At 39.5% G+C, this 25,269-nt stretch overlaps 1 protein-coding gene across 3 annotated transcripts in view; it reads right to left on the bottom strand.

Moving 5' to 3' along the window:
• Window positions 1–3,844: 3,844 nt before the first annotated feature.
• The window catches only part of asip (agouti signaling protein), a 55,904-nt gene continuing 34,479 nt past the window's right edge, over window positions 3,845–25,269 (bottom strand). For 2 of the 3 annotated variants that reach the window (XM_016993412.2, XM_016993410.2), the window contains exons 2-4: window positions 9,900–10,060; window positions 5,444–5,505; window positions 3,845–4,147 (exon numbers count right to left, since the gene is read on the bottom strand). In XM_016993412.2, coding sequence (XP_016848901.1) covers window positions 3,971–4,147; window positions 5,444–5,505; window positions 9,900–10,059 — 399 coding nt within the window. In that variant the 5' untranslated portion in view covers window position 10,060 and the 3' untranslated portion in view covers window positions 3,845–3,970. Of the gene's footprint in view, window positions 4,148–5,443; window positions 5,506–9,899; window positions 10,061–15,196; window positions 15,438–25,269 lie in introns of those variants that run through there. The other variant, XM_016993413.2, reaches the window with a different exon arrangement.

Raw genomic sequence — 25,269 nt, 5'->3', positions numbered from 1 at the left:
AAGTAATGATTGGTGTGCTTCCATGTAGTTGTGGGTACACATTACAGAAAAACCAGGTTCCATGTGCCTAGGAATAATGGGATGAAGGGCACCTAAGTACCTTTTCACTGTGTAACACGTAGATGGAGACATGCTACATGTTACACAGAATTTGGAGGATTGTACTACTCTGATGGGCAAACCATTTTTCCTGGTGCACTAATTAACTCCAGGATAAATCAAACATACTCCTGACAAAACCTGGAGAAATAGTCTTGGTTAACTCAAATTATTTTTTAAAAAAATAACAGCTGATTTAAGGTTTTTGGCAAGGATGGAAAAAGCTTCTAGATGGAGGGTTAGATGGGCTTGCCATTGATTCCCCACTTGTGTTGCTGATGTCTCTCCAAACTCCAATTGTTTTTGTTCCCATTTTCCATAGCTCTCATCAATTTACACAGTTGAATGGTGTATGTGTGTGTGTGTGTGTGTGTGTGTGTGTGTGGAGGAGCACACTAAACAAGCTCATAATTGAGGAACACATTGCTCTCTTTTTAAATCACCAGTTCACTTTACACATTTCACTTTTCTGGGAAGAGAGCTGGGGCAAAAAGCTAGAGAAGTGGAGGAAATGGCTTCTAGATGTACTCTCTCTTTCCCTCTCTCCTTATGAAGAAGAAAAAGAGAACTGGGGAGATGCAAAAGGAGAGAAGGCTAGCAGTTCAAATCTGCAGGACAGGGTGAGCTCCCGCAGTTAGCCCCAGCTAGCAGTTCAAAAACATGCAAATGTGAAGAGATCAATAGGTACCATCTTGGTGGGAAGGTAAACAGCACTCCATGCAATTATGCCAGCCACATGACCTGGGAGATGTCTATGGACAACGCCGGCTCTTTGGCTTAGAAATGAAGATGAGCACTAACCCTCAGAGCTGGAGATGAGCACCACCCCTCAGAGCCAGAAGGGGAACCCTTTACCTTTGTGTAACCTATCTCCAGCTGCTTCATATAGTTTTTGGATTATTTCAAGAGAATAACATGGCTGATATGTGCCTTTTGTAACTCTGAGAGGAGACAATTTCTTCTTGATATTCTTTTTTCGTTCTCTTGTAAATAGTTTCAGGCCATTAGCCTCCATCTCATCTTTTCCCATTCTCTGCTATGCTCATTATATGACTATCTTATTTATGAATGAATTCGCCCCATGAAATAGAGCTCATAATTCATACAGCTTTGGGTGGTCATGCCAACCAGTCACTGTGAAATATTGTTTGTTTCCTTTGGTTTTCCTTTCAGAGATTCTTTGGTTTCAAAAAGGCCCAGTAGATATATTGAGGAGTCTAATGAGAGACAGAAGACCTTACCCCATGGCCCCACTTCCTAAAAACATTTCTAATCCATTGAGGGAACGATTTATGATGGAGTTCTTGCCACGATACAGGGGAACTTCCTGACAGCTCCTTCAGGATTTAGAATCATAGAATCATAGAATAGTAGAGTTGGAAGAGACCACATGGGCCATCTAGTCCAACCCCCTGCTAAGAAGCAGGAAATCGCATTCAAAGCACCCCCGACAGATGGCCATCCAGCCTCTGCTTAAAAGCCTCCAAGGAAGGAGCCTCCACCACGGCCCTGGGGAGAGAGTTCCACTGTCGAACAGCTCTCACAGTGAGGAAGTTCTTCCTGATGTTCAGGTGGAATCTCCTTTCCTGTAGTTTGAAGCCATTGTTCCGTGTCCTAGTCTGCAGGGCAGCAGAAAACAAGCTTGCTCCCTCTTCCCTATGACTTCCCTTCACGTATTTGTACATGGCTATCATGTCTCCTCTCAGCCTTCTCTTCTGCAGGCTAAACATGCCCAGCTCTTTAAGCCGCTCCTCATAGGGCTTGTTCTCCAGACCCTTAATCATTTTAGTCGCCCTCCTCTGGACGCTTTCCAGCTTGTCAACATCTCCCTTCAACTGTAGTGCCCAAAATTGGACACAGTATTCCAGGTGTGGTCTGACCAAGGCAGAATAGAGGGGGAGCATAACTTCCCTGGATCTAGACGCTATTCCCCTATTGATGCAGGCCAGAATCCCATTGGCTTTTTTAGCAGCCGCATCACATTGTTGGCTCATGTCTAACTTGTTGTCCACGAGGACTCCAAGGTCTTTTTCGCACACACTGCTGTCAAGCCAGGCGTCCCCCATTCTGTATCTTTGATTTCCATTTTTTCTGCCGAAGTGAAGTATCTTGCATTTGTCCCTGTTGAACTTCATTTTGTTAGTTTTGGCCCATCTCTCTAGTCTGTCAAGATCGTTTTGAATTCTGCTCCTGTCTTCTGGAGTGTTAGCTATCCCTCCCAGTTTTGTGTCGTCTGCAAACTTGATGATCGTGCCTTCTAACCCTTCGTCTAAGTCGTTAATAAAGATGTTGAACAGAACCGGGCCCAGGACGGAGCCCTGCGGCACTCCACTTGTCACTTCTTTCCATGATGAAGACGACGCATTGGTGAGCACCCTTTGGGTTCGTTCGCTTAGCCAATTACAGATCCACCTAACTGTAGTTTTGTCTAGCCCACATTTTACTAGTTTGTTTGCCAGGAGGTCGTGGGGGACTTTGTCGAAGGCCTTACTGAAATCCAGGTACGCTACATCCACAGCATTCCCTGTATCGACCCAACTCGTAACTCTATCGAAAAAAGAGATCAGATTAGTCTGGCATGACTTGTTTTTGGTAAATCCGTGTTGACTATTAGCAATGACCGCATTTGTTTCTAAGTGTTCGCAGACCACTTCCTTAATGATCTTTTCCAGAATTTTGCCTGGTATTGATGTGAGGCTGACCGGACGGTAATTGTTTGGGTCGTTCTTTTTTCCCTTCTTGAAGATAGGGACCACATTCGCCCTCCTCCAATCTGCTGGGACTTCTCCCGTTCTCCAAGAACTCTCGAAGATAATTGCCAGTGGTTCTGAAATAACTTCCGCTAGTTCCTTCAGTACTCTTGGGTGTAGCTGATCTGGCCCTGGGGACTTGAATTCGTTTAGAGAGCCCAAGTGTTCCTGGACAACTTGTTTCCCTATTTGGGGTTGGATTTCCCCCAATCCTTCATCCATTCTGTGTTGCTGAGGTTGAAGATGGCTTTCTTTTTCTGAGAAGACTGAGGCAAAGAAGGCATTAAGTAGTTCTGCCTTTTCCCTGTCCCCTGTCGCCATCACCCCATTTGTTAGAGAACCATTAGAAACAGTCATAAAAAAGGGAGGGAGGAGAAGACGTCAGATATCAGGATATAACTAGAGAAAACACCCAAACGTGTGTGGGATAGGAGCTGTCAAATTTGCCCAGGTTGAATCGCTTCAGTGGTGAGGAGTAAAGGGTGACACCTACCAAGCACTGACATTTTTCTCCCAGAATCCTGCTTCATGAGCCTGGCATGGTCATTCCCTCTGGTGGGGTCTGGTGTAAAATCAACTGCTTGCGTTTATTGCAGAGTTGCTGGATTGAAGGGAAACTCAGGTGTCCCCCAAGTGGGGTCTGGTATAAGATCAGCTGCTTGGGTCTATTACAGAGTTGCTGGAGCGGAGGGAAAAGTTGGGTTCCCCTTCAAGTGGGGCCTGGTGTAAGATCAGCTGCGTGGGTTTGCTCTAGTAGAGGGATTGGAGGGGAAAGTCAGGTTTCTCCTCAAGTGATGTCATATTTAAGATCAGTTGCTTGGGTCTACTCTAGAGTACCTGGATCCGAGGGGAAAATCCAGTATCCCATAAGTTTTTCCCCCAAAGCTTTTTCCTTTTAAAATGAGGTGAGTGGGGACTACACTGGCTCATAGGATGAATCTGAAAATTGATAATTTAGGTAAAACTGACAAGAAAGGACAACATGTGAAAAGGAATGACAAACAGAAAGATGTCCTTTATAACGCTATGGGACATAACGTCATGGTAATATGATACTCCCCTCCTTTCCACCCCTACCATGGAACAGAGTCCTGAGTCTCAGTGAGATTCCTGGTTTTCGTTTAGCAATTTGGATTTCCCATTCGGCAATAGCAGACTGTCTGAAATAGTCGGCAGTAACAGTAAGCACAAAAATCACAGCATGGACGAGATGAGGACTTGCAGCTTGCCCAAGTAGGCACACAGTTGGGAGCAGGTGAAGGTCTTGGTCGGGGAGGCTTTTTTTGCTGAACTTTTTTCTGAGGAGAAAAAACATGAGAAAATACAACAAGTTATCTAAATCCTGGATGTTTTTCTTATTTTGAATAGAGGCAGGTATTATTGGAGAGAGGGAGAGGAAAAGAGACAGGTTTTCCATGAAGTCTGTCCTTCACCAAGCTTCCATTTCATTGGTCCTGGCAGTTAACTTGCATTATTTTTCTCTCTATCTTTCCCTCTCCCTGGTAATTTGTTACCTGAGATATTAGTCCATCTTTGACTAAAATCATCACTCATCCCCTCTTTCACTCCAAGTTAACTCTCTGGCTTTAACAATCAGATAGATTTCTGTTTGGTCACATATGGTGAATCTTGCTTGGAATTATGTTCAAGTCAGAGTTTTCATCAAGACGTAGGTAGGTTATATTCTGATCACATGCACTTCTTCTGTATTTATTTACACCAGCAGTAGCATTCATGTGGTCTTCTGGGTGCTATTGAACTGCAACACCCAATAGCCCAGCTTTGGCCTAATCAATGATGAGAAATGTGGGAACTGCAGTTCAAAAACATTTGTAATATAGATCTATAACCACTGATTTAAAAAATCCCCAAATTAATTTATCTAATGCATCAAAATTAGTGATAGAATATAATAATAAAATATGAATGAAATCAGGTTACAAATAAAGTGAAGTATTCATAGTAAGACAGCCATAAAAATCCTGCAATAAAGCCCACATTTGAAATGCCTGGGCATTTCATCTGGTATTATATTAGCAATGTCAGCCACTTCCTGTAATTGTTGAGCTGTTATTCCATTTTAATGGCCATGTTATGTCCTATGGAATCTTGAGGTCTTCAGTTTTGGGAGCAGGGCATTTAGCCTTCTTAGTCAACTCACAGCATGCCCAAAGATGGTTTCTTAGGTAGAGCTGCCAGGGTGACAACTGGAGACAGTGCTAGTACCTTTAGTAGTTGTGTAGAAGACACAGTTTCCATAGGTCTTGCTTGTCATGCAACCAGGTAACATGAAACACCTGCTAAAATTCCATCTATAGAATCTTTAAGGGGACAGGAGCCATCTCCAGTTTTCACGCTGGCACTTTTACTCTGGCAAATGGAGAATTTCCAGCAGCCTCATCTAACTACAACTCCTATGCGTTGTAGGGAAACTATCATCATTGAAGGAAACTAAACCTAGAAGTAATATTATGTTGGTGGTATAAATATGCTCTATTAACCATAGAAATGTAAAACTAGATGTTATGTAACTCATCATTGCAAATTCCCTGAACTACTCTAACCATACTAGCTTTTTGAGGACAAGCACTTACCTTCACAGATTTCTTCTTCTCAGCTTCTTTCCTACTTAACTTCAGGGAGGTTTTGGTTAAATCTTTAAAAAAAACACACAAAGAAATAGTAATTCCTCAACAAACTTTTATTTAATTTTGTAAAAATTACCACAGCTTCACTGACCCCCATATCTATTGGTAGTGTTCTGTCCCTCTGAGCTAACTCTCCTCAGGTGCCCTATTCTTGCCAAGAACAGAGTTGGAAACTCATAATAAAAGGTGTAACAGTAAACAAAAGAGTAATTTCATTGTATTGAAGATCAGTACCCTAACACCTCCCAGAGCCCGACTACTTGATTTCTTCCAAAGAGATCCCCTTTCCAGCCTCTTTTTTGTGTCCTTTATCTGGCTTTGACTTCTGTTAACATCTCCTGTTAAGTCTCTTTTCTTGTTTAAACTGCAGACTTGGTTCCTTCAAACTTGTTTCTCCAAATCTTAAATTTAATTTCTTTAACATTTGGCTTTTCAAACTTTGAAGGAGTTTCTTTAACCTTTGATGTGGAAGATATTGCAGACTCTAGGCTCCTTGGCACCCTTAGACTGACTGGCTGCAAAGAAGTTGCTGAGGAGGACTGCAAGCTCTGTCTCTGGGAGGTTTCATGAAAGAACAGGGTCTAATGAAGATTCTCTCCCACAGAAAGCTATACAAAAAGGAACTGAACCTATTCTAGCTAAAGGGAAAACTGAGGCTCAATAAAGAAAACAGTAAAAGCCTCTGTGGGAGCATGACAGGTAGCATGTAGTTTACTCCCAGTATTTCAACTTATCTTGATTTTATATGACACATAACATGGCTGCCACCACCCATCTCTGTTTCAGTATGTCTAAATAAACTAAAGAGATAACCAAATAAGATGACACACTTTCATGGGCTGAAATCTGTAGGGATGAAGTAAAGAACTAACATCAAATCACAAAATGCATTTACCTGTAAACATTATGAGGAAGAGCAAGAAGACGAGCACTGGCAGAAACTTCTTGCTTCTTAAACAGAGAAACAATAAGAGCAGTTCTTGGTAAGCCTTAACAAATTTATACACAGTTCAATCACCTTGCATTATAAACTCATTTCCCTTTTTCGTTATGGAAAGGAGTATGTGCCCTTCATCAGTAATGTTGTGTCTGATGTGCCTTACAAGGGTTAAGTTTTTTTTTTTTTTTGCAGTCCTCAGACTGCTCTAATTCTGCTTTGCCCTACTAGTTGAAATTGTCTCACTCTTTTACATAAAGAATTTGTCATCAAAACGATATAGATATCTGGCTATTTGTGTAATCTCAAGAATTTAATAGTGCTGATAATGAAGTATCTTTTCACAGCCCTTTTCAGTGTTATTGCTGAAGCCATTCCCCATTGATCTTTTACATATCCTTGCTTCTAATATATGTAAATTCATCTTTGTTGCCTCATGAGAGTTAGGAATTTGTTTTTTCACAGTTATACTCGTATGAAGATAAGCCATGAATATTGTGTAGCATTTTACAAACTGCATCCCTCAGCCTAATTTCAGGGAACCACCTTTAGATCAGCCTGCCAGATTGCTGTGAAGCATGGAATGGCTCTGTGGAGTGGTTTCGGAAGCTTTTCAGTAAGTCAGGTGCCTTTTGGGCACTGTGGAAAGAGAAATGGAATATAAGTGCTCACAGTGCCTGAAGAAGGACATCCATGTGTGTAAGGGAGTCTTGCATAGATGTTCTAACATAGGACTAGTCCTGGTGTTGCAAGACTGAGAACATCAACACCCTGAAAATTCAATGACAGACAATGACTATTTGTAGAAAAACTAACTTTAGCAACTGTGTATCATTCTTGAGAAGCCAGAATTGAACATGGTGGTCCATGCACTTGTTACATCTTGAATAGATTACTGCAACATGGTCTATGTGGGACTGCCTTTGAAGACTATCCGGAAGCTCCACATAGTCCAATGGGCGGCAGCCAGATTTCTCACTGAAGCGGTGTACATGTAGCGTACAATCCCTCTGTTAAGTCAGCTCCACTGGCTACCAGTTTGCTACCGGGCTCAATTCAAAGTGCTGGCTTTGTCCTATAAAGCCCTAAATGGTTCTGGTCGAACTTACCCGACTGAACACATCTCCCTTTATGAGCCAGTTAGAGCCTTAAGATCAGCTGGGGAGGCCCTGCTCTCAGTCCCACCCCCTTCACAAGCGCGATTGATGGGGATGAGAGACAGGGCTTTCTCAGTGGTGGCCCATTACCTGTGGAATTCCCTTCCCAGTGAGATCAGATTGGCTCCTTCCCTGCTGGTGTTCAGGGAAAGATTAAAGACCTGGACTTACACACAGGCCTTTGGAGAGTATAATGATCCGAATGAATGTAGCAACTTGAATAACAATGATGGCACTCAGTAATATATTTTAACCTGTTTTATTGCATTTTATATGTTTTTAATTGTCTTATAATTTGATATGTTATACTTATTTTTTGTTTGTACAATGCGGCATTGAATTTTGCCATAATCTGTAAGCCACTCTGAGTCCCCTTCGGGGTTGAGAAGAGTGGGGTATAAGTATAGTAAGTAAGTAAGTAAATAAATAAATAAATAAATCTTTCTTATTTTTCCAGAGTGAATTATATTGCTGGCCATAAAGAAGATTGGTTTTGCATGGAGTGTAATAATATATCATATACTGAACCATAAAGGAGAGACAGCTTTGTGCAATTGACAATTGCCAGTTAACCAACATAGGTGACTCTGAAATCCTCCCTCTCAAAATTCAATATTGGACATCATCTCAATTTCAGTAAACAAGGTATTAGCTAAGATGTATTTACAGAATTTATTATTATTATTTTATACTCAGTTGCATCCCCAGGGAAATTTAGATGTGAGTAGGTTATACCTAACAGCATCTTGATTTAGGAACAATAAAACTGTTTCTCATTGAACTGTGGAGTATGCTTTTGCATTTCTTCATTATTCTGTGATTTAGTTTGAAGTACCTAAAAGGACTGACACGTCGTAACTTGGCTGAACTGTACTCTGAGATAATACTCATTTCAGGTTATTATGAAAACCATATTTTGTTTGAATACCTAAGATTAAAGTTACTTTTCTTGAAATTTGATTCAATTAGCTATTTCTTCTCAGACGGCTAATAACAAATGTGTTCATATTAATCCCAGCATGTCTATGAAGTGCCTTTATAAAAATTAGCCTTGATGTTTTGAGTTACTCATCCCGTTACTCTGTGATGTGGTCAAGTTCATATGGGTTCAGTTTGAGTAGTCCGGAAAAGTTATTCCATTGCTTCAGTGCTTCTTTTTAAAGATGAGAAATGCATGGGTAGGATTGTCATGATTTCGCTGTAAACATAAAGATGGGTACAGGACTTGTCCAGATCTAAGTAGTTAACAACCCATTTATGGAATATAAGCACCTGAACTGGAAATTTAGAATTGGCCCATTTCAAGGGATGGTATCTTCTACCTCTGCTTATCCCAAATAGTTAGCATGGCAGAATCTAGTTGGTGCCTATTACTGGCATAAATATTGCTTCAAGGCGTGGTTTTTAGGATGTGGCAAAAGGGTTTGCCCAGGTGATATTATGCTAGCCAGCTTAACTACTGAATGGGTGATTGCTCTTTTTAGGTCATTTCAGAAGGCCAGTCCTTGGCTTAGACAACTTACGACCTTGTCACACGGGCCACCAGAATCACCACGTGTCATGGCAGATTCGGTGACCAACATCAGGGCATTGGCAACCTATCGCCCCATGCCCTGCATTACCAGGTTGACAGGAAGCTGATCTCACAGGTGGAAGCTTGACCTGCGCAACATGAGAAGGCTTCTGTGTTGCCACTGCGGTGGCATTCACTGGCTCCACTCTAGATGACCCATGAAGCTCTGCCAGAAGTTCCTCTGCATTGTCAGATGGGAGCAGGAGGGCTCCATGGATCATCTAGGGCTCAGTTGGCATATGCTGCCAGAAAAAGCCCCATCTGATGAGGCCATTAGAATTGCTGGATCTCAGGACCCTGCCATGAGTCTCCAATTTACATTAATCAGCTTGGGAGGGAAGAGATATTTTAATTATTCAGTTTTTGTTATGGGCAGAATACAAGGAATGTATGAAGATTTCTAGCTGGAAAAGCTTGGACCAGAGAATCTTTCTTTCTCTGTGTATTTCTGTGCTTATACATAGTTCACCATGACTAAATGCACCATTCATTGCCTAGATAATGAGAAATTGTAGCAGTAAATGAGAAGAGTGAACATTTCATGTTGTACCTTCAGTTGTTTAAGGACTAAAACATTTTTCTTTTTCAAAAATGTGAAAGTTGGGAATCTGGGATCATGAGGGCTGAACTACTTTGTAAAGAATCCGGTGTTTCAAAAGCCTTTGATTAAATTATCAATTTTCCCAGTTTTACTAAAAAAAAAACCAGATAGACAGACAGACAGATATTACTGACCTACTATGGAGATGTGTGGAAGATCCGGGAACTTGATTTTGTTATTATTTACTGCACTGTTGTTCGTGTTCTGCTTTTCCTCAAATATCATGTAAGAGCTACTGGTTATAACCAAAATGCAGCAGATGAGAAAGCCAAGGAAAATGTTCCTATATTCCATTCTGGTGGAGGGGGGGGGGGGGGGGGGAAGAAAACATACAGTACTTTAGTAACTGTTCACAGTTTAATAACTATTCACAAAAAAGAAAGGAAGGGGCAGTTCATATAAGCTAGAATTTAGGCAAGTAGAATTTCAGCCTGCCTCCCTTCCTTTCTAACTCATCACCAATATTGTACAGCAGAAACCTAGTTGTTTCTTGATTTATCCTTGTCTCCAAGGGATAACGTTTAAATCATGATTTTAACAGTTCTCTGCCCTCTTAAGTTTTTTTTTTTCCGTGTCAGGAGCAACCGGAGTTGCTTCTGGAGTGAGAGAATTGACCGTCTGCAAGGACGTTGTCCAGGGGACGCCCGGATGTTTTGATATTTTTACCATCCTTGTGGGAGGCTTCTCTCATGTCCCCGCATGGAGCTGGAGCTGATAGAGGGAGCTCATCTACACTCTCCCCAGGTGGGATTCGAACCTGGCAGCTTTCAGGTCAGCAACCCAACCTTCAAGTCACTTAGTCCACTATGCCATCTGGGGGCTCCGCCCTCTTAAGTTCCTAAGCTTCCAAAAAACCCCATAAAACGGCTGGATTCACTTCTCCTTAAGTCTGCTGGTAAAATGTAAAAGTCATTTTTATATAAAAAGGGCCAATTTTTCTTGCTTCATCCTTTCGATAATGAACCCAGCCACTCAATTCAGTCTGAGGCCAAAGAAGGAAAAGTTGCTGAGTGAAAGAGGGGGGTTATTAGAATGAAAAATGGCAATGCTTTCATATTGGCAAAGGTAGTGCAATATTCCTGCAAAGGTTTCCAGAAGATTTATGTTAACAAAAAAAAGCAAGACAAACCTTCTTTTAATACCAATATATGATTTTCTATATTTCTCCTCATGTTTAGAGTGTAATCTTGTAGATGTCTATTGAGATGTCTCACTGTTTTTAATGTTGTCCGAGAACATGTAGTCAATTGTGATTACTATGGTCAGGCTTCTACAGTTTTTAAAGGGCCACTGTACTAGGAGATACTGGTTGCTAGCTGAATAGAAACTATAATCAAACAAAGTGTATTTTAGGAAATGTATTTGAAATTCAATTCATACATAAGTAATAATAATAGTAATAATAGTAATGATAATAATAAACATCTATATATATAAAATGTTCTGATAGTTTCCCCCTTAACTTGAACAACAAAACTACACGATCAAATCACACCAAATTTGGCCACAAAAGACGTGGTCATCCAGTCTGTGTTTTTACATGAAAAAACCCCCAAGAAAAATAAAGTCCTAATTAGAGGGAGAGGAATAACTGTTTTTTCCCCATTGCTGTCAGTTAGAAGGGTAAGCTCCTCCCACTTTGTCTCCTAGCAAACCTATAAAATACAGATTATCTGATTTGAACTGGATTATATGGCAGTGTAGACTCAAGGCCCTTCCACAGATCTATATTACCCATTTATAATCTTATATTATCCGCTTTGAACTGGAATATCTTGAGTCCACACTGCCATATAATCCACTTCAGTTTGCATTTTATACAGCTGTGTAGAAGGAGCCTCATATAATCCAGTTTTAAGCAGATAATATAAGATTATAAATATACAGTAGAGTCTCACTTATCCAACATAAACACTCCGGCAGAACGTTGGATAAACAAATATGTTGGATAATAAGAAGGGATGAAGGAAAACCCTATTAAACATCAAATTACATTATGATTTACAAATTAAGCACCAAAACATTATGTTATACAACAAATTTGACAGAAAAAGTAATTCAATGTGCGGTAATGTAGTAACCACTGTATTTACGAATTTAGCACCAAAATATCACAATGTATTGAAAACATTGACTACAAAAACATTGACTACTAAAAGGCAGACTGTGTTGGATAATCCAGAACACTGAATAAGTGAATGTTGGATAAGTGAGACTTTACTGTAATATGAAATAATTACTGTGGTATAATAATACAGAACAATATAATCTCTAAAAAACAAAAAAAAACAAAACGCTTCTACATTGCTAAATTCCAACACTCTCTGTTGTCTCACCATTTGAAATCAGACAAAACACAACTGCACACAACACACAACCCACTATCCACACAGCACTGCCATCCCTACCTCTCAGGTCCACTAAAACCAAGACACATGCCTGCCTACAAAAGCAACCAAGACAACATTGTCTTGGCCAACAAGGCCAACGCTGACAACATTGTATATCCACAAGCTTCAGGACATAATGTATACTAATGACCAGAACATTCAAAATACTACAATTCAAAACAAAACAACAAGACAATCGTACCACAATAAAAAGATAAACCACACTCATCACAGTCTGACATCATGTTTAACCACACACCAAAGACAACACTGATTCCAAGCAATCTTCACTCAAGATGAAACTTCACCAACATCACAGACTGCAAGAACTACTACTGAAGTAAGTACAAAGGAGGGAGGAGGGCACATAAAAACAACCAAATGCGTAATGACCAACACCACCAGACTATGCCACAGCAATGCGTGGCCGGGCATAGCTAGTATTATATATACCTGTGGTCATATAAAAATTATTGGGTGGAAAGGGGTTCCAAAAATCTTCTTGTGCAGAGGGGTTTTGACTGGAAAAACTTTAAGAAACCCTGCTCTAAAGGACAACCTTATAGCAAGGGGCTGGCATAGGTTCAATATTATGACATATCTGGAAGCTTCACAGTGTAAATGAACTTAGCAGGAATCGTGTTATTATTTAGGTGAGATCCTCAGTTTCATTAATTCCCTACCCCCTAAAAGTTACAGTCCAAAATTCCATATTGGGAAATCAACAGGGAAATGACTTCAACAAATTAAGAAAGGACAGTGAACTGGGAAATAATATGTAATTGCTTCAGTTATGTTTAATTAGGCTTAATTATAGTGGTGCCTGGGATCTAGGAAATGCTGCAATTGAAGGAGGATTCCATCTGTTGAAGAAATGTAGAAAAAGAACATTAAATGGCCATAATAATTGCATTTCATTGCTTTGTTTTTGTTTTTGTGAAGTTTGTGTTCATTTTAAGCCCAAAGGCATCAGATTTATAATGTAATTTTTTGTCTGTTATATAACACAGATCCAATGCTTGATAACAAAGTTTCCATAACAAAGTGCATTATGTAATGGGACTAAAATACATAATGACAGGGGTTATGTAATAAGAGTAAAGCAAAAATCGTAACAAGGTTTTGGACTCAATTCATCAACTACTTTTTGATTTCTGATTTTTTTTTTGCTTTATAATACACATTTATAACCCAACTTTAACCAACTTTGGTTAACATTCAATTTTTATGCAAATTTGTGATCGGCTTTAGCAAACTTTGACTGGAGGTGGGGGATTGGTGATTTTGGTTCAGTTTGCAGAGAACTTGGCGTGAAACAAATTTTTAAAGGTTGTGGATAAAATTAAATATTTGTTTCATTCAAATCATAGGCAAAATCATCAATATTGTTTTGGGTCACATAAAGAAAATTTCCCAACAAACCAATTGATTTTACCAATGTAAAATTTTTGTCAGCATGCTAAGCCCGTTTTTCCTATCAAAGCCTTAAGCAGCAGAAATAATGTTTTCATTAGTACTGGATCCAGGTTTATTGGTGGTATCAGGGCAGTATATAAGCACATTTCCCCCTCCTCCAATCTGAAAAAGCTACAAGGTAGATTGGAGCAGTAACAGCAGCTCAGAGCCCTTCTGTACACAGTTGATACATTTGGATTCAAACCTATTATCAGGTATACTTAAGCCAACAAAGGTCAAGTTCATTCCATTTTGTATTTCACTTTTTAATATAAAATACAGCCATAATTTAATTCTCAAATGTTTTCTTTTTGGGGGGTGGGGGGTGGGGGACTTATGGCAGATTGCACTTTGGTTAAATAAACCCATACCAAACCTTTCACTGTGAAATCCCCAAAGGAGAGATATTGATTCCATAAAAGGCCATTTTTTTTTGCTGTCCTGATGTGCATGGTTTTTTGTTTTTTTTGTGAATGCACATTAATTAGGAAAACCGTATTTAAAAAAAATTCACAAATATTTTATATTGGGCTAAAATGTCTCTGAACAAATACAAGCTCTTTTTAAAATATTTTGGTTGCCACCTCTGTGATATCAAAGGTTTGGAAATGTTAGTTTATACCTACATAATGATCTGCAGTAATTTTACCAAATAACTGCAGTGAGTTTGCAATCTGGCACACATTATAAGCAATGAAGGCAAAGTCATTTTCTTGAGGTTTGTGGACTATTTTATGGGCAAAAATAATTCCCCCTCTTCCAAGAAAAAGACAAAGACTTAAATAAAAGTTCTAAGAATAACTCTACCCTATTCATTGTTACTCCTCTAAAAAAAGTTTTTGAGATTTTTCCACCAGTGTTACAGTTAATATTTTTAGGAAATGTGTTTGCTTTTATTCATGTGTTTATTATTAGGTTATGAGCACATCATACTAACGTACTAGGTTGGATCATGGGCTTTCATGAGCAGAAGGTGTCTCCATTGTGTTTTTGGGGATTTCCCCTAATACATCACAGACCACCCATTCAGCAGAATGCCCCCTAATTTCTATTTAATACTTACAACAGCTGTAGTAGGCAAGAAACATTAATGAAGTGTGTATCCATTTACCCTAGTAGCATATTTCTAAATCTTAGTCCAATCCAATGTATACTTAAAAAAAAAAATCCAGGATGATTGGGCAATACATACACACCTACCGTAAGCTGAAAACAATAGTCATATGCATACAATTGCTGTTGTCCTCCAGCTTTTACACAGTACATAAATCCAGGAAAATTCTACACATAGTAATCCATATGCATTGATTGGTTACACTCCATCATGATGAGTGTGCAAACATCTCCTGACATCTAAAGGACTTAAATGTACTTAAATTTATATTAGAGGCCAAATTTATATTTGTACTTAAATATGCTTAAATTTATACTAGAAGCCTGCCAAATTAAAGAAATACCACAAATCAGAATACCAACCAAGCGCTTCTTTTTTACAGCATATCATAACCTCTTTACCTCTAGAAAATGATGACTATACGATTCACTGCTTCCAGATGTTCTCCAAATATAAATTGTGTGAAAATTACCTTCTCTGGAGTGAAGTCCTTTAAAACTGTTGCTTCATCCCAAAGCATTTCTAAAAAGCATTTACACTGCTGATTGGTGTCCAGTTGATGAGCAAAAAACCCCCCAAAACCAAAAAACAAAAACCAAAAAACCCCCCCCAAAACCCAGAGATAAACCAAAAATATCCCAGAGCAAGTTTTGCCACTAGCTTTTCTTCTAGGAAATGAAACACACAGCAAGTCTGTGCTCTAGCTTCTGCCAACACTGTCTATTTCAACACATAACTTTTGGACTACTTTTTATGCTTTCTGGAAATTTTCCTGGCAAAATGCCACCTATTAATATGGAACATAGTTTGGGCCAGCTGATAGTTCCCCTTGAGACCCTGTCTGGGTTAGAAAAAAAGTGCACTGGTTAAACTAGAAAGATATCTGTTTCAGGCTGACTTAAACTAGTCCAGCTCTAGTTGAAATCATGTTACCATAAAGTGGCACAATTCATCTTAGTAAGATCAATGACTTTAAGCATTTAATAAATGGGCTAAGGCAGACTAGTTAGCTTATAACGTTGATCTTATAATAATCTGACCTTGAAGAGTGGCTATAATTTAAAGATGTCCAGTTTGAAGCAGTTGCATCACCAGAGTTGGCAGACAAAACCACATGATTCAGTCTCATTGTAATTGGGTAATAATGACAGTTCTAAAGTATATTAGCACAGTTTTGGCCTTGTAAGGAGAAAGGGAGAAATATGTCAAGAGGAAGGTGAGTCGAGCAAACCCTTGTGGAAATGTATGTCATTGAGAAAGAGCATGCAGATCTAAAATAGGTCTCTACTCTCTACAGTTACTTACGGACCCAAATCTGATTTGCAGATGTTGTTGGACCACCACTTTAATTCATCCCAGCCAGCATGACCAAGGAGAAATGTGGAGGATCAGAAATTATCTACCTTTGGTCTCAGACTTCAAATGAATGTATAGCAAGACATTATTATATGTAGTGGATTTTATAGTAAACTAGCTTGGGGTGTGCCCGGGTTAATTGAAAAAGGCATTATTTGTCTTTGAATGTTATGTATTCTGTTTGGAGTGGGTGAACTACAATTCCCTGAAGTCCCCCCCCCCCCCCCGGCTACATGCATGGCCAGCACTGAAGCCTGGTGGATAGGGAAGCTCATTTAAATTCCACAGCATTATGGCAGAGAACACCCATCTTCAAATCTTTGAAAAAGGAAATCATAGTGGAAATACTGGGAAATACACATCTTAAGCTTATCAGATCATGGTATTATATAAAATGGCAATAAATGGCGAGAACCCTATATCACAGGATTCCTGGAGTTATTCACTGGTGACTGTTATGGACAGTACAAACTCCATATCCATGGGTGATATGTTCCAGGACCCCTGTGGCTACATGAAATGTTGGATAACAGGAAACCTTATATTTTGAATGCACTTGGACTGGAACCATATCACATGATTACGTTGGAAATCCTAGAGATCCACAGGCTCCTGCAGGACAAGAAGGACATCTTTTTGAGCATGGGGAAGTGAAACTGTGGCTATCAAATCCATGGATAAAAGGGAGTCCTACTGTCCTTCACTGAGCAGCTGATCTAAGATCTTGGGCAATGTCATTAAGTATGTACAATGTATGCCATTCAAATAAAAAGATTACCACAAGTACAACCCCTCTCTTTCCCCCATACACTTCAATGTAGTGCTCTCATTCTGAACTTCGTGTTTTTCCATTTACCCCTGAAGTGATATATAGGTTAGAGCAACAGAAAGCTGTTGCTTTGGCAGGTACTGTGCTGGTATTCAAAGCCTGAAACATGTTGCAACTGTGAAAAGGTCTGGTTTGAACTTAGAACTTCAAATAAAAGCAAGGATGAATATTTTGGCATCACGTCTTGACATGAGGTATGGAAGCAAGTAATAAACGTTGAGTATTAAATCATAAATAACTACGCAATCTTCATTGTGCAGTGCATGTCCTGGAGAAGGAAGGAGCAACCAACAATTAAAGCTAACATGGCAGAAAAAGCATTGTCAGATCAAGAGATCTAAGAAGGGTTCAGGAGCCAAACTGGAGACTTTGGGATAATGCTTTGGGATGTCACATCAGGCATGCCCTTGTGAAGTTATGAGGATGGTGTTTGAAAATGATGTGTGGAATTCTGTACTACAGTTGTGGATTCATTAATGATTCATATTCACAAGTCTGCATATTCCCAGTCATGATACTATTGTCAAGAACATCCCCTCCCCAAATCTATCAAATTGCTGATAGTGAGGGAAGTATTATTTATTTATTTATTTATTTATATTTACAATATTTATATTCCGCCCTTCTCACCCCGAACGGGACTCAGGGCGGATTACAATGAACATATATATGGCAAACATTCAATGCCATCAGACAAACAACATACAGTATAGACACACACAGAGGCATTTAACATTTCCAGCTTCAGGGTTGTTATATGTTTTCCAGGCTGTATGGCCATGTTCTAGAAGTATTCTCTCCTAATACTCCTAACCTCTGAGGATGCCTACCATAGATGTGGGCAAAACGTCAGGAGAGAATACTTCTAGAACTTATAGCCCAGAAAACATACAACAACCCTGTGATCCCGGCCATGAAAGCCTTCGACAGCACATTTCCAGCTTCACGATTCCGGCCACGGGGGAGCTGTTGCTTCACCGTCCACTAGTGACTGTACTTCCTCATTCCTTTCCTGCATGTTGCTGGAAGTTTTTTTTATGGTGTTGTAAATTAGTTAAATTAGCCTCCCGCATAAAGTGTACCTAAATTTCCTACTTGACAGATTCAACTGTCTTTCGGCTGCTTTACCGTCATGGGTCATGTGTTGCCATCTCATGATCTTTCCTTGCTGTCCCTAGCTTCCTTCTGTGTCATCTCCAGTTTCTTCTTTCTGCACACTGCTGGCACAGAGCCCCACCGGAAGTAGCCCTGTGTATTTCATGGGCTCTGGTGGGCTCCATCCTGGCAGTGTCCCAGCAGCACGCAGAGATGGGGAAAACCACCCGTCTGATGAGGTTGTAATGTTACGTTACTTTAGACGAGTGTTTCCCAAACTTTGGTCCTCCAAATGTTTTGGACATTTGCTCCCAAATGTCCTAAATGTTGGCCAAACTAGCAGAGGCTCCTGGGAGCTGAAGTCTAAGAGCTCTTCCACATAGCCATATAACCCAGAATATCAAAGCAGATAATCCACAATATCTGCTTTGAACTGGATTATCTGAGTCCACACTGTCATATAATTCAGTTCAACGTGGATTTTATACAGCTGTGTGAAAGGGGACTAAAACACTCAAAAGACCAAAGTGTGGGAATTATGATTTAGAGTTAATTATTTTAGTTTCCAAGGTCCTTGTTCAATTGACTTGCCATCTCTATAATATCATAATTACTCCTAATATGCTCTAGAAATTCTCATCCACTTTGGCCAAGAAAAAAAATCCAGAACTACTGTATAGTCAAACTGCTTCATAGTGATCCAAACTGAGGCAATTCGGGATTCTCTGAAATGCCTGAAGCAAATTAGGACACTCTTCAACTCATGTGGGCTGCTTAGGAACACAGATATCTAAGTATGTTTTAAAATGTTACAGTCTTACTGCTCAAGAAAAAGGTCAAGCAGTAAGAAGTGGAACACAGTGTTGCCAGGTTTTGAAAACATCAAGATGGGACAGTTAAAATTCATAGCGTTCAGGGCCAAAAATTTGGAACCAGCTATTAACAAGTTTATGCTGCACCTAAATACTAAATGAAGATTCTATTAACTTAACCATGTATTTCTCTGTAAAAATAGTTTTTTGTCCACATTTATAAATTATAGGAATCCATACATTTCTGTCTCCACATATGGGAGTCTTGTATACAAGAACTGAGAACAGATAACCTATTTAAAAAAACCTTCAAAATATATATCTGTCAAAGATTTAAGTGTTCTGTAACAGATTTTTGCTTCTTCCCATTCTTAATGTCTGATCTGTATCAATTTAATCTCTGGAGCAGAGACTGACATATTTGCTCAGGGTAGAAGAGTATGGGCATTGTTGAAAGGATGGCTTATGTCATGTTAGACTTGAACAAGTGAAGGTGGGCCCGGGCTGTGGCGCAGGCTGTTGAGCAACCAGCTGCAGCCAGCTGCAACAAATCACTCTGACCAAGAGGTCATGAGTTCGAGGCCAGCTTGGAACACCGCGTTTGTCTTTGTCTTTGTTCTATGTTAAGGCATTGAATGTTTGCCTTATATGTGTAATGTGATCTGCCCTGAGTCCCCTTCGGGGTGAGAAGGGAGGAATATAAATACTGCAAATAAATAAATAAATAAATAAAATGTCAGGATCCCAGTAAAGTGGTATGACCATCCAAATCTGTTCATGTGTTTGGTATTAAACTGTTTAACTTGTTAGATTGATTAATATGTTTTTGGTCTGTTTAAATGTTTTACTATTGTATTACATTTAAATTTTTAAACAGTAATTTTGTTATAAGCCAGGATATTTTAATATAAATACTGTATTTATTATTATTATATTAGGTATGCTTGCCTCCACCAATGAAATTGGGATGCGTTTTCTTACTGCCTTACTCCTACAGCTTTTGTCCCCTCTAAAATTGTTTCAGTGTTTTTTTGGTGGGGTAGTGTTTCATTGCTTTTTGGTAAGGTTTAGTAATCGTAATAGTAATAAGAATAAGGATTAATTTATTTATCGGCCTCCTTGTGTCTCAAGGTGGGATAAAATATCATTAAAACAAGAGATAAAACACTATTAAAAGACATACAGCAAGATACACAGAGTTAAAATCTAAGTTAAAACCCACGGATAAAATGCAGATTAAAATTCCCAACTTAAAATTGACCGGGTAGGCCTGCTGGAAGACATGGGTTTTAATAGTGTCTCAAATTCTGACAGTTAATCTAGCTGTCAAAGATTTTCCGTCAGGATTCAAATGCATACACTATTCATTAAAAGTTATAGTTGTTTATGTATGTCTCCATACAGTATTAGACCATGGGAGACATTCCTCAGATTCCCTGGATTCTGAAAGCAAAGGTCTACTTTGGAACACTCATAGGCAAAGCAAGTGAACCCGCAAAGCAGGATTCAAATTATATTTTGTTTGCATTCAAACACTTAACAATCTGCACAACTTATGAAATAAGAATTCTTTTTTTCATTTGAGAGAAGTCCATTTGGTAGCTATTTTATGATGGCTTCACATCTGAAGTTCTTCAAAATGTCTAAAAGAACATCTTTGCCAACTTTCATAAAATGTTTTTTTTTTACACATATTGTATGCTCCACAATTCTCCCCTATGGTATCTCTGGATGAAAATTAAACTCTGCACAAATCCCTGGAATGCACTACAATAGAAATATAATTGTCTTCTTCAACTCCGCAAACAGGTTTATTCTTGGGACTTCAAGGAAAGAGAGAGCAATTTTCAAAGAGAAAATGGTGTTGCAAAGAAAGACTTCGCCTCCATCTTCTAAATTAGGAGACATCTGTGGATATTTTATGTCTAAAAACCCATAATGGTTCAAAAATGTTACAACGCATTTAATGTATTGTTTAGTATTACTTTTGCAGGAACTCTTTATGGTGTTAATTAAATTGAGATTCTGGTAAATAGCAATGCAGTCCCTTGATGTGACTACTTAGGCCATCAGATGCTGCTTGTTCTACTCTCACAGAATGGAGCCCATTACACAATGCACATGTACTTCCAGCCAGGCTCGATCCAGAAAGAGGAGAGAAAGTGACATACCTTGCTGCTGAGGCAACATGGGAGCTTTCCTGTGTTTCCTTTCCAGCAATGGCCAGAAGCCGGGGGATAAGGGTAAGTCGCGTGATGTGGGGCTTGGAGCGACAAGCTCTCCACGCCCCCCATTGGGAGCCCATGGATTTGCTACAATGAATGGCGCCCTTTGTGATGAGGTCACGTGATGATGATAAGAAAAAGTTGAAAAAAATACCTATATTGTCAAGATGATTTGTCTTTAAAGTTGTCCTTAACAGGCTAATTCTCTAGGTTAAAATAATGAGTACGCAGAACTGACTGGTAGGTATGATTACAAGAGCAACTGTTCATGTTGTAAGTAAAACACACCTTTGGTAAATTCCAAAACAATGTAGATTTATCTGCAGAATCCATGACAATAAAGTCCAACAATCCACAATTAAGGGTTGCAATTTCATGGGCTCATGGAATGGTAGCGTTGAAAGGTATTGCAAGGACAACAAGCCCAATTCTCTGCCAGTGCAGGTATCCACAGGAAAATCATCAATTTCTGCTTTTAAAATTACATGGAAGAGTTTCTTCCAAAGTAGTCTATTCCCACCTACAAGAACGAAGTACAGTACATAAAATTAACAAAGGGTGAGTTGGCAAGAAAACCTAGACTCACCTTGAAGTCACTTTTGTCTGTTCCCACAACATTTAAAAATATAAATCACTCAAAATTAGATTAATTCCAAGCTTAAAAGATTTTAAAGCAAAATGTTTCAGCAATAAGGGCAGTCTGAAAGGGGTTGTGGTGGTCTTTGTATCCAGTTAATCCTGTGTTCTATATTGCATAGACAATTCATCATTTGAACCAAAACCAGAATTTTGAAACTATTAAATCCCTGGAACTTTGCTGAAATACACAATGGAATCAATAATTCAAAGAAATAGTGAGATGTAAGGAGAATGGATGAAAAGGAAGAAGAAATGAGAAGAAATGGAACAAGTTTTGATGCAGTGTGCAAGACAGGATTTTCAAAAATGCATAAAGCTCTAAATGGGTACATCTGGAGAGTGTGATTGAAATAAAACCATGGGTGATATTTTTAAGCTTAATTCTCTTAAGGCTTTTAACTCAAATTTAAATGGCAGAGATAGCAATAGTTGTGCCTCTCTTTCTATATTAAAAATAATTCAATGATTATTAAGCTTAATACTGATTAGGTAAGTTCACCAAATACTTTCAACAAACCTTCCCATTGGTCTATCTATTTATATCGATATCTCTATATTTTATCTATCTATCTATCTATCTATCTATCTATCTATCTATCTATCTATCTATCTATCTATCTATCTGTGAAAATACATTTGGGTTTGTGTGCGTGTGCGTGTATGTATGTTCGTATGCAATTTCCAAGATGGCTCCCACTTCCAGAGAGCCAGGACTTCCTCTGATGATAGATCTTGACTAAATCTGGAACACTTTAAATACTGACAGGGTTTTGAGGGAATTGACCTTGGATGTTGGGAGTTATAGTTCACCCACAAACTAAGAGCACTGTGATCCAAACCAACAATGAATCTGGACCAAACCTGGCACACATACCCAACATGACCAACTTTGAATACTGACAAGGTTTATGGGGGAATCAAGCCATCATTTTGGAGTTGTAGTTCACCCACATACAGAGAGAACTGCAAACTTGGCACACATACTCAACATGACCAACTTTAAATATTGATGGGGTGGAGGGAATTGACCTTGGATGTTGGGAGTTAAAGTTCATCCACAATCAAAGAGCACTTTGATTCAAATGACAGTGTCTTTGCATCAAATATGGTACAGAGAACCACCATGACTAGCAAAAAATACTGGCAGGGTTTGGAGGAATTGACCCTGGACAATTGGAGTTGCAGTCCACCAACATCCAGAGATCACTGTGGACACCACCAATGATAGATGTGGACCAAACCTGGCACACATACCCACCATGACCAACTTCAAATACTGGCAGGGTTTGGGGGAGATTGACCCAGGGTGATGGGAGTTACAATCCATCCAAATGCAGACTGCATTATGAACCCGACTGACGATTGATCTGGACCAAACCTGGCACACATTCCCATCAAGATCAACTTTAGTTGCTGGAGCGGTTGCTGGTGTGGACAATGATAGTTCATGATGGGAATTGTAATATAAACATATTCTTATACATTTTCAAATGGAACCATTCATAAAATTCAAAACAAACAGTGAGTACTTCTAATAATGATAATTACAGAATCCCAGACCTGGGCATTGCCAGGTACCAAAGCTAGTTACATTATTAAATAGCCCGTACCACCAACACATTCATCTTAATATTTAGCCAAAAATTCTTTCTTGTAATTTAAATCAATTGGTGCTATTTAACATGTGAGCAAAGAGGTCAAATTGCTATAAGACTTTATAAGACTGACTTTTTCAGACAAAGTGGATAAGAATCTACTGAACTGACCAAAATGTATCTACTCAATGTTCACCAACCACATGATTTTAGGAAGCTAATAAAAATAATATGAATGTGATGATCTGTTTCTGTTGTTGCCTCATAGCAACCAATATTCTTCCTTTGGGTATGAAGGTTTTGTTTGATCATGCAATTATCAAAAACTGTCCAATTTTCTTTGAAAGCTGCTCGACCCGGTGACCTCTGAATCAGCCATATCGGCTGGAACAAATTTAGACACTGCCAACCATCTGTCATCAGAATGCAAGAAAACTATCTATTCACAGCACAGACAAATGAATTAAGTTTGTGATTCTGCCTATTAGAATATTGCTTCTGATATTCCTAGTATTTTTAATTTTGTGTCTGGCGAGAGTAGGATTTCTGGGAGAAAATATTATATTGTTTGGCAGGAATACATATATCTGTATGTGTGTGTATGCAAGAGGGAGGGGGTTATTTATTTATTGTTATAATCATGTATAGCTTAGAGCAGAGATTGTAAACTCTGACCATAGAGATGTTAGACTGCAAATACCAGCTTTCCTTGTCATTGTAGATGCTGGATTTGAACTGCAGTCCAGAAATATCTAGAACACGTGTTGAATAAAATGTTGGCTCGAATTTACATGAACTACTTACTTAAAGCATGTGTAAGTAAGAAGCATGTCCCTACCTGAAAACTCACCCCACCTTACTAGGTATCAATTGCACCAAAAGAAGGGGGTCAATTCTAATTGCTACTGGGGAACAAGTGGATGTCGTTTTCACTTATTTCTGTCAGCTGATTGGGTTACAACATAGAAGTGTGACCATAGTCTTACTTCTGATTGTCACAACCTTGTACATCACCAGAATAGACATCTTTCTCTTGATCTAGCTGATGTCTGGTAAAATTGGATGGAGGGACACTTACAATCATGTCAATAGTGTCAGAACTGTGATGACATAAGGATTGTTAATATGGATCAGCTCCATAGCTGTAACTCCAGGTTATACATCTATAAGTGTAATACAGAATTCTGGCCTAAAACTATTATTGCATGAGCTTTTGTTAACTCTAGCCATCTTTGTTACATTATAGCAGGCATGGGCAACCTTTTTTCCCTTGGGGCCGCATTGGGGCCTGGCAGGGAGGGCTGGGCCAGGAGGGAGGGGAGCCGGGCACACACTGGGTGGGGATGGCCCAGGAGAGGATGGGGCCAGGAAGGGTCAGGCCAGAGCCTGTTTCATCCTCAGGTTGTCCTCCCAGCATAAGGATGGGGCTGCTCATCCCATCCTTATGTCGAGAGGAAGGCGGGACACACAGCCAATGCCTCAAACCTCCTCCCCTGATCCTCAGGCTGTCCTCTTGGCATTATGCTGGGAGGAGGGTGAGACAGAAGGCGGTTGAGAGTGCTCCGGAGGGTTGTCAGCTGCTGCCTGCTTTCCTTGAGCTGTCCTTATGCCGGGAAGAGGGTGAGACACATGGTGGCTGAGAGCACTTCAGAGGGCTCTCAGCTGCTATGTGCCTCCCTCCCCCATCTTTTTGGCCCATCGTGTCCTTCTGCCAAGAGGACAGGGAAAATGAGGAAGGCCTGAGGCAAGCACCCAGGGGGCCGCATTTGGACCTTATTTTGCCCATGCCTGCATTATAGGCTAAATGTAAGAGGCTACAAAAATCCCAAAATGGCAAGGCAGGGAAACAAAAGAAGATAAAAGCAGCTGTAGTTCAGATTTAAAAGTTATGATTTTTTAAAATAGGTTTTCATCTGGTGCCAAAATTACTGTGTGTAGTAGGTAACAGATGAGCCTTCTAGGGAGAACGTTTTGCAGCCAGGGGACCATCACTG

This window comes from Anolis carolinensis, chromosome 4 (assembly GCF_035594765.1).
Source record: "Anolis carolinensis isolate JA03-04 chromosome 4, rAnoCar3.1.pri, whole genome shotgun sequence".
NCBI lineage: Eukaryota > Metazoa > Chordata > Lepidosauria > Squamata > Dactyloidae > Anolis > Anolis carolinensis.
This window is presented reverse-complemented; position numbering and strand designations above follow the sequence as displayed.